The following is a 10017-nucleotide window of genomic DNA, read 5'->3' on the forward strand; positions in this document are numbered from 1 at the left end:
TGCGCATTAATCACTTTGCTTGGCACTCACTCTCTGCAACTATTTCAGATTTTCTAAGTCAAATTACATTTTAGGGTTTCCTTTATTTCCTTCATCTCAGATTCATTCGATTCAATTTTGGATTCGATTCAATGCTTATATAGGTTATTGTGTAAATTTCAAAAACAAAAAACCGAAACTGTAGATCCGAATGAAGGAGTGAGTATTTGAATTTTGACGGTTCAATATGTCTGAGAATAATCACTTATCGGAGCAGATTTTGGATTCGGATTCTCAATCAAATGGGGTTAATACCGAATCAAACATTGATACTTATCAAAATCAGGTACATATTCCAAATAATCTATATGTGATTGAAATTGGAATAATGTAAAGTTTTAATTTTTAATCAATTAATGGGACTTGGTGAAGCAGGTAACACATGTTGATCTAAAAGATGAAGTTTTGGGAGAATCTGAAGATGTTAAATCTACAGAGGATAACATGTTTGTTGATTGCCCCGACGAGCTAATCACGTTTGACGGTAAGCAAAAGGAAGAAGAAGCTGTAGCTGCTGATGAAAATGAAGAGGAAAGTCAAATTATGCATCAACAACAGAGTCATTTTGGTGAATTGAATAATGGCGTAGCGGGGGAGCAGGAACAGTTGCGGGTGAAGTTGGAGAATGCTGTTGCTGAGAAAGAAAGTGTTGTGAATGAATATCAGGTGTGCTAGCATAGGTTAAAGACTTAAAGTTTGTTTGTTTATTTTGTTGCCGAGAAAGAAAATTTTGTTAATTTATTTAATTTGGTGATATTCAGGAGCTTTTATCTGTGAGGGATCGCGAGATAGAGAATCTAAATGCAAAGGTTTCACAATTAATGATATCCAATGAGATCCTGCAAGCTTCATCCGAGGCCCAACATGAAAAGGATGGTGATATTGACAATGTGATAGATAGGACGATATCCTCTCTTGCAAGTGTTGTTAATCAAGGGCAAGTATTGGACGAGTCTAGAAGTGGGAAAATAGTATATATCGAGGAAAGCACTGCACTCTTGATTGAAAAGTATAATCAAATGCTTTCTGATATTTATCAACTTGGACAGTCATTCTCTGAGGTTGGCTTGGATACTAATGAGCAGGAATTTGGAAACATACTTGTTGGTGCTCGTGGTGGGTTGCTGGAGCTCAAGAGAAAGGAAGATGATTTGATTGAAAAGCTGTCTCATGTAGAAGGCGAAAATCAGAAATTGGTAGAAGAGCTTGACAAGGAAAGGGCGGTGATAGAGACATTGAATACTGAGCTTGGAAATATAAAAGTAGAACTTGAGCAGGAAAAGGTCAAATCTGCTAATACCAAAGAGAAACTTAGTATGGCTGTGACAAAAGGAAAGGCATTGGTACAACAGCGAGATTCACTAAAGACGTCTCTGGCTGGTAAATCCAGTGAGCTTGAGAAATGCTTAATTGAATTGCAGGAGAAGTCAGCTGCACTAGAAGCCGCTGAACTTACTAAAGAGGAGTTGGCCCAGAGTGAAAATATGGTTGCATCCCTGAATACTTCACTACAACAAAATAATTCCATTTTTGAGCAAGTACAAGAAATCTTGTCTCATGCCGAACTTGATCAGCCTGAAATGCTTGATTTGCCTGAGAGACTTCAATGGCTTGTGGATGACAGGAATAAACTGCAGGGTGCCTTCCTGGAATTACGCAAAGTGAAGGAATCTCTATCTCTACTGGACTTACCAGAGCCTGTTTCATCATCTGATCTAGAATCACAAATGAACTGGCTTATAGATTCTTCTCACAAGGCCCGCAATGATATTTATGCTCTACAGGAAGAAATTTCTACAATCAAGGAAGCATCCGTCAACTGTATTGATCATTTGAGTATTTTGCTTTTGGTAGACTCACAGGAAAAAGATTACCTTCAGTCTGAATTAACAGATTTGAGGTTCGAATATGGAGAACTTGTTGGCAAGAACCGTCAGATTTCTTTGGAGAAAGATCAGATTGTGAAAATGTTAGTAGATTTTTCTGGTCTAAACATGGAAGATGAAGGAATTGATCAATTCTCTTCTAACACTTTGATGATCATTGACTTATGCTTTCAAAAAGTAAAAGGGCAGAATGGTACCCTCACCAGAGCATCTCATATTGACCCCGAATTGTTTGAAAGGGTTCAAAGTCTTCTGTATGTTAGGGATCAGGGCTTAAACCTCTACGAGGATATACTGGAAGAAGATATTCTAATTAGATCAGATGTGAATAAACTGGCCAATGAGTTAAAAGTGGTATCTGACGAAGTTATAGCACTGAAAGAAGAAAGGAGTTCTCTGCTGAAAGACCTTGAACGATCAGAGGAGAAGACTGGCATGCTTAGGGACAAGTTGTCCATGGCAGTTAAGAAAGGAAAGGGATTGGTTCAAGATAGGGACAATCTAAAAGGTCTTATAAACGAAAAAAACTCAGAGATTGAGCAGTTGCAGGTTGATTTGCAGAAGCAAGAATCTGTAGTTTCTGAATACAAGGATGAGATCAATAGATTGTCCATTGATTTGGAAAGAGATAGGGACAATCTACAAAGTCTTATAAATGAAAAGAACTCAGAGATTGAGCAGTTGAAGGTTGATTTGCAGAAGCAAGAATCTATAGTTTATGAATACAAGGATGAGATCAATAGATTGTCCAGTGATTCGGAAAGAGATAGGGACAATCAACAAGGTCTCATAAATGAAAAGAACTCAGAGATCGATCAGTTGAAGGTTGATTTGCAGAAGCAAGAGTCTGTAGTTTCTGAATACAAGGACGAGATCAATAGATTGTCTAATGATTCGGAAAGAGATAGGGACAATCTACAAGGTCTCATAAACGAAAAGAACTCAGAGATTGAGCAGTTGAAGGTTGATTTGCAGAAGCAAGAGTCTGTAGTTTCTGAATACAATGATGAGATCAATAGATTGTCCAGTGATTTGGAAAGCATTCCAAAGCTAGAGGCTGATCTTTTGGAAATAAAAAGGGAAAGGAATCAGTTTGAACAGTTCTTGATGGAGAGCAATAACATGTTACAGAGAGTGATGGAGTGCATTGATGGTATTGCTCTTCCAGTTGATCCAGTTTTTGGTGAACCTATGGAAAAGGTGAAATGGCTTGCTGGTTATGTCAATGAATGCCAAGAAGCTAAGATACATGTAGAGCAACAGTTGCAGTTGGTAAAGGAGGAGGCCAGTATACTTGAAGCTAAATTGGCAGAAGCCCAAGAAACTGTAAGCTCCCACGGGCAAAGATTATCTTCTTCAGAGGGAAGTGTTTCTCAACTTGCTGAAGAAAAGGCAGAGTTAGAACACGAGAAAGAAAAAGTTGTGGAAGAGTTGCAGAAAGTTAAAGAAAAAGTTGCTGAAGTTTGCAGTACTAGTAAGTCACTTGAAGACGCTTTATCACAGGCAGAAAAAGATATTTCTGTTCTTTCCGAGGAGAAAGAGCAGGCTCAGGTATCTAGAGTTGCTGCAGAGACAGAGTTAGAGAGAGTTACAGATGAAGCAGACAGGCAGACAAGAGAACTATCAGAGGCCAGCAGTACCATAAAGGATCTAGAAGTTGAACTATCTCAGGTTGAGAGTAAGGTGAATTTATTGACTGAAAAGAATAATGCTGATCAAGTTGTCAAGACTGAATTGGAAAATGAATTGAAGAAGCTGCAAGATGAAGCAGCAAATAATGCTAGCAAGTTGGTAGGTTCCTCTGAAACTATCAAATCACTGGAAGATGCATTGTTGAAGGCGAAAGATGATATTTCTACCCTGGAAGATGCAAATAAAATTGCCAAACAGGAGATATCTTCGCTCAATTTAAAGTTAAATTCATACATGGATGAGTTAGCTGGAAAGAATGGCAGCTTAGAGAACAAATCTCTAGAGCTCATTGGATTCCTTAACGATCTTCAGGTGCTTATGAAAGACAATACTCTATTTCTCAGGATAAAACAATGCTTTGAGAGAAAATGTGAGACCCTGAAGAATGTGGATCTCATTGTGAGCAAAGTAAGAAACCATATTTCCCTGTCCGCTAAGGATTCTGGAGGGCACCTTGAGATGGAGGTAGCATTCTTACTATCCTTTTTTAGCCGGTTATTTTCTCAAGTTGTGTATTTGATACTGTTTTGATTTAATCTACATATATTTGCCATCTAAATCTTTCGACCACTATGATATGTGTCCACAAATAATTAGAAAAGTCTGGTGAATAATACATAATGATTTGAATTATGTACTCAATCCCATGAAAATTACACGGGGCTTTTGGGATCAAATATGTGTTGTTCCCAATGCTTTTGGGTCTGTTCAGTTATCCTGTATCACTCTTGTAAATATTTTGATTGTATATGTGATGTTTTTTGTTCCAGGAAGATCCACCTCTGAGAAAATCTTTTTCAGATGGCCTTGAAAAATTTGAAGTCAAACTGGACAACAGAGAGATTAATGGAATTGATATTGACACCATAATTTCATCATTTGGAAAGATTGTGAAAGGATTTCAGTTGAGAAATGAACATATTGCAGATAAGTTTGATGAATTTTCTGATTCTATCGATGCCTTTATTTCTCCTCTCCATGGAAAACTACTGGAAACAGAGTCTAATATAATGGCTATTGTTGAGCACGTGGAAGTTATGAAAGAAAAGGCAAATAGCGTGACAAAGTTGAACGAAGAAAAGGATAATATGATTGCCACTTTAGAGAACGATATCAGTTTATTGCTGTCTGCATGCACTGATTCTACCAGTGAACTTCAGAAGGAAGTTCACCAAAATCTTGGGCAACTTGGCTCCCCTTTTGAGGTTGAGAAGCTAAACCACAAAGCAGATGAACAAGTAGAACATCATAAGAACAACACATATGCAGACGCTTCAAGAAAGTTGATAAATGCTTCTGGAGAAGTTCAAACTTTGATTAGACAGTTCAAATTTAAAAGTGAGCAAGTAGATGCAACAGTTAGAGATTTGCAGACCAAATTGAACGAAACAACAGTTGCTTTTGAATTGGCTACAGAGGAGAGAGACTTAAATAAGAACAAAGTTTTGCAGTTGGAGTCTGATATTCAATCACTCGAAAATGCATGCACTGAGCTTAAGGATAAGGTAGAGCATTATCATGTCCTAGAAGAAAAATTAAAGGACAAAGAGGCAGAGATTTCATCAATGCACAGTGCTTCGTTGGAAAAAGAAGGTATAAAGTGTCGAAATCTGTTTTGACCTAACCATGTTGAATTTATTTTTAACGTGCATTTGTTGATTTACTTAGTTCTGACTAGATTTTCCTTTTTGCGTTGGCAGAAAGCTCCATCCTTTCAACATCTCAGTTGAGAGATATCTTTGACAAGATAGATAGGATTGAAATCCCTATTGTAGAATCTGAAGATAGTATGGAGTCACATACTTCGGACCCTGTGAAGAAGCTCTTTTACATTATTGATAGTGTTACTAGGTTGCATCATCAAATAAATTCTCTATCTCATGATAAAAAAGAGACGCAATCAATCCTCGAAACTAAGGCCCTTGAAATTAAGGATCTAAAGGAAGAAGTTAAACAACTCAATAGACACTGTGAAGACTCAAAAATGATCAAGAATGAACTATCTGAATTGACGTCTGTCTTAGAAAAAATAATAGATGTTTTGGGAGCCAACAACTGGGTTGTAGATAGACAATCTAAAGGTTTTAGAGAATTATTGCCGCAATTGGAAAAGCATATCATTGCCATTCTTTCAGAATCTGAAAATTCAAAATCTAAGGCCCATGAACTTGGTATTAAATTAGTTGGAAGTCAGAAGGTTATTGATGACTTAACGACCAAGGTTAAATTACTTGAAGATTCGATTCAAGATAGGATTTCTCAGCCAGAAATTGTCCAGGAAAGGAGCATATATGAAGCACCTTCATTGCCTGCTGGCTCCGAGATAACTGAAGTTGAAGAGGTGTTATATTTTAACAGTTTTCTTAGCTTAAATTTTTTACATGATCCAATATCAGGTTCTACAGGACCATTTCAATCTAAATGTTTAGTTGTTGTTACATTGAGAATAGAACTTATTTCATATCAGTTTTTTGTGCCATTATATAGATGGGTCGAAGTGATTGATAGTTGACAGAAATACATCATTTAGATATGTCTGTTAGTGCTTTATTTGATTCCTGGATTTGAGCTGATGAATTAGGAATTTAGCCTTATATTGGAACTTTATTTGTTTCCTGGTTTATCACTCTTGTTTTATCTGTTACTAATTTATTGTGGTGCTGCATTCTCAAAGCTGAATTTTTTTTTTTTTCTAGCTGCCAAAAGAAAATATCGAAGTGATTAAGTGCATATATAAAGAGTTTGCTTATGTACACAGGGATCTCTTGGCAAAAAACCGTTATCTCCTGTCCCATCGGCTGCTCACGTGCGAAATATGCGAAAAGGATCTAGTGACCATCTTGCTCTTGATATTGGTGTGGAGTCTGATCATTTAATCAACAGTGCTGATACCGATGATGATAAAGGTACTTACTAGTTTCTCATCATTGTAAATTGTTTGATTTTAAAACATGAATACTTAATAATAGATTACTTTGCAGGTCATGCGTTCAAGTCTCTGAACACTTCTGGATTCGTACCGAAGCAAGGAAAGCTCATTGCAGATCGTATTGATGGAATCTGGTAAGTTGTTATTTTCTGTATATCATTTTTACCTTTGGTAAAGTAGGAGCATTTAAAATTGCCTGTTTCAGCATTTTAACTTGTAACCATGGAAGCACTCTTCAAATTTACATGGCAAAAATAGATGTTGCTTATTTGCAATGTTGAACTCAGATGATCTAAAATCCTTAAGGTGGTGTTTTGCCTAGAATCTCAAACAACTTAACTCTAGACTTGAGATGATGTTTAGTGGTAGGACCTAGAAGATGCTTACACTCACTGGGAAAGATCCTTAAATGGAACATGTATAGATGTAGTAGACTATTAAACTGATGCAGGGTATGTTACCATCCTTGGAATAAATAAATTGCAGGCTTGTTTAAGAACATTTGAAGGTAAAATGGTAGAAAACATTTTATTTAAATAACTAAATGTTGAATATTTTGTAATTCCACATTATTATATCAAATGCTAATAGTTCCATTAATTCAATTTCAATACCTCAAAATTTAAAAGTTTTATTTATTTATCATGAAAAATTCAGTCATTTTTACCGTTAAATTTTTTAATGCTACCAAACACACTTATGTTGGGCTTGATTTCTTTATGCAGGGTATCCGGTAGTGGGGCTCTTATGAATCGTCCCAGAGCAAGATTAGGACTCATTGGCTATTTGCTAATCATGCATTTATGGCTACTGGGGACGATATTGTAGAAAAATTGTGCTCTAAACAATCTGGACTACTCAACACTTATGTCCTGCATCTGCAAATTATAATGTAGATAGATATAGTAAATGTCCTTTTGCTTCTGAATGAAGCCTACCCTGTTTTTCTTTAGTCTTATCATGCCCTCTAATAGTTCTCTGCAATCACATTTTAGGGATTCAGAGATTATAGTTTTCATGTCTGGGTTCAGTTTTTGATAGGCTTCAATTATTTTTATTTCAATTGCAACCCTTACATTGTATTTGCCCTACATTTGTTTCAAATTTAAGGGATGTGGTAGGTAGGAAATAGGTAGATGAATTTTTTTCACTTGTTAGTATAATAATAAAACTAGAGATATTTTAAGAGTGACCCATTTCTATCTCAAGCAATGAATAAAAACATACTGAAACTAATTGAAGATATTTGTTTCAATGATGCCTTTGAATTTAAGCATGGGTATTTCACATCGACTTAGAAATATTTTATCATTTTTTAATTTTTAATTTAAACAATTACTTTTATCTTCCACGTTTTATTTACGGAAAATGCTAGATATCAAGAATGGATTTTCTTGATGAATTCAAGAATGACATGGCAGAATAATCACCCTTAGATTTTAATCTTATTTATTAAAGTTTCATAAAAAATATATATATGACACCCACCACCCCATGATTTCCGGCCAGGCTGATATTTTATTGGCTAACATTAATTTCGGGACAATTTATTAATAATTTTTTTCTTGATAAACAGCATTGCTCTATATTTACATATATTTGTTCAACAACATAATTTTATGTACATCCTCTAAAATAAAAACATATGTACATCAAAATACAGATTATATTTTCCTTCTTTTATATAAAAATTAAAAAAAGAAGTATTAATTATATTGATTAACACTGTTGCCACCTTTTGCAAGAATCTTCGTTTTTTTTTTTTAATAATTTCTGTTGACAGTTGTCCTAATTATATGGATAATATGTTGATTTATTTACCTTCCTCAAAAAAAAAAATGTTGATTTATTTACCATAAATAGTTATCGGTGACTTTTTAACGGAAACAGAGTGTTATTAGAGGGTTAATATTGTTAAAAATGTAGATTAAAATAGCTGTAATAATAGTATAATAATATTAAGGTAAACCCAACAGCTAGTTTTCGCTGCAGTTTGTTTCTCATTCTGCAGCATTTATATAAAATGTTGTATTTCAGCTTTTTCTTATTCAATTCCAGAACCTCAACCCTTTTATTTCTTTTTTAATTAATCTCCATTCGTTTTACTCATAATTCTAATCATCTTCTAATAATTTCTGGTGTTGTTGAATATCATCAAAAAGCAGCTTCAATCTTATGGCTTCGGTATGATCTTTTTCCCTCTCCATCTTTTTCAATTATCATGCAATGCATGTTGGTTTTTGGTTATGTCATTTATTATTCTCTTTAAGAATAAAATAAAGCTTTATGGAAGGAATGTGTATTGAATCCGTATTCAATCATTATTTTGTTAACATTGGCAAAATTTTTTTATTTTGTTAACATTAATCCGATCATTGAATGTCTTTTTTTCAACAAAAAATTGTTAAAGAAACATGTTTTTGTTCTTTCTATGAAATTAGGAAAAAAAATTGGCTATATATTATTTTAATTATTTGGTGCTGCTTAAAACAAAAGTTAACGTGATGTCTAAGCAACAAATGTTAAATTGAAGAGTTTAATTTTCAATCAATCAATTATTTTGGTATTGATGACACAATGTATGTGCAGTATTCAGAACAAGATGGAAAGCCTCTACCTAAATTTGGAGAATGGGATGTAAATGATCCATCCTCTGCTGAAGGGTTCACTGTCATATTCAACAAAGCCAGAGATGACAAGAAAATTGCTTCTGCATCAGGAAGATTTCCTTCACAACGACGATATGACTCTCGTACCGGTCGCACCAACGATAATAATAAAAATTTAAAGGCTTCCTCAAAGGTACCTATTAGTAAACTTCTATTATTGATGACAATAAGCAATTAATAAATTGTGTTGGTTTATTGTGAAGCTGGGTGATTTATTTGCAATTGGTTTTGTGTGCAGAAAAAATGGTTATGCTTTGGCTCTTAGACAACGATATAAAGACGCATATATGTTTTTTGATGTCGGCACATGTGATTACAATTAATCTCATCAATACGAGGCAAAGGGGGAGAAACAAAGAATGGAAAAAATAGTTCAGCTTGCTCAAATCATCGGTGTAGCTTTTAGGTGTTGATTTTATGCATCAGGCTACTTTATTATACTCCTAAGCAACATCCAAAGTTTAATTGTAAATATATACGCTAATCAATTCAACATTTTTGGTATATATTGCTTTGAGAAACAATGGCTTTTTATTTGTTGCTTTCTTCATAATTAATTTTGCTGATGATAGTATAATGTAGTAGTACTATTCTTTTTCTTCAGGAAATTGCTGATGATAGTATAATGTGATGTATTACTGTTTTTTTAAGGGAGTATAATAATACGATACGTTTATCAACCGTTTTACCTTCTTTTATAGTACCAGTACTTGGTACGATATGGATACATAGCTTTATTATAAAATCTTTTTTTATAATATCTTTCTGGTTCAACGAAGACAAAATGGGATTAATTAACACC

The 10017-nt window shown here is 34.5% G+C and overlaps 2 protein-coding genes across 2 annotated transcripts; both read left to right on the forward strand.

The window, feature by feature from the left end:
• Positions 1–24: 24 nt before the first annotated feature.
• Positions 25–7789, forward strand: TNO1 (TGN-related, localized SYP41 interacting protein). Its single transcript, XM_085754724.1, has 8 exons — positions 25–325; positions 415–705; positions 801–4082; positions 4388–5210; positions 5318–5958; positions 6376–6523; positions 6599–6680; positions 7272–7789. The coding sequence occupies exons 1-8, from the start codon at positions 227–229 to the stop codon at positions 7372–7374; spliced, it is 5469 nt and encodes a 1822-aa protein (XP_085610850.1). The 5' UTR covers positions 25–226; the 3' UTR covers positions 7375–7789.
• Positions 7790–8536: 747 nt separating this feature from the next.
• LOC146940952 (protein NOI4-like) lies at positions 8537–9739 on the forward strand. The gene is made up of 3 exons (XM_085754725.1): positions 8537–8730; positions 9136–9348; positions 9454–9739. Exons 1-3 carry the CDS (start codon positions 8722–8724, stop codon positions 9478–9480), a joined length of 249 nt encoding a protein of 82 aa, XP_085610851.1. The 5' UTR covers positions 8537–8721; the 3' UTR covers positions 9481–9739.
• The last annotated feature ends 278 nt before the right edge of the window (positions 9740–10017 follow it).

The sequence above is a fragment of the Medicago sativa genome, chromosome 3 (genome assembly GCF_051527215.1).
Source record: "Medicago sativa cultivar Bolivia chromosome 3, Bolivia_mono, whole genome shotgun sequence".
Taxonomy (NCBI): domain Eukaryota; kingdom Viridiplantae; phylum Streptophyta; class Magnoliopsida; order Fabales; family Fabaceae; genus Medicago; species Medicago sativa.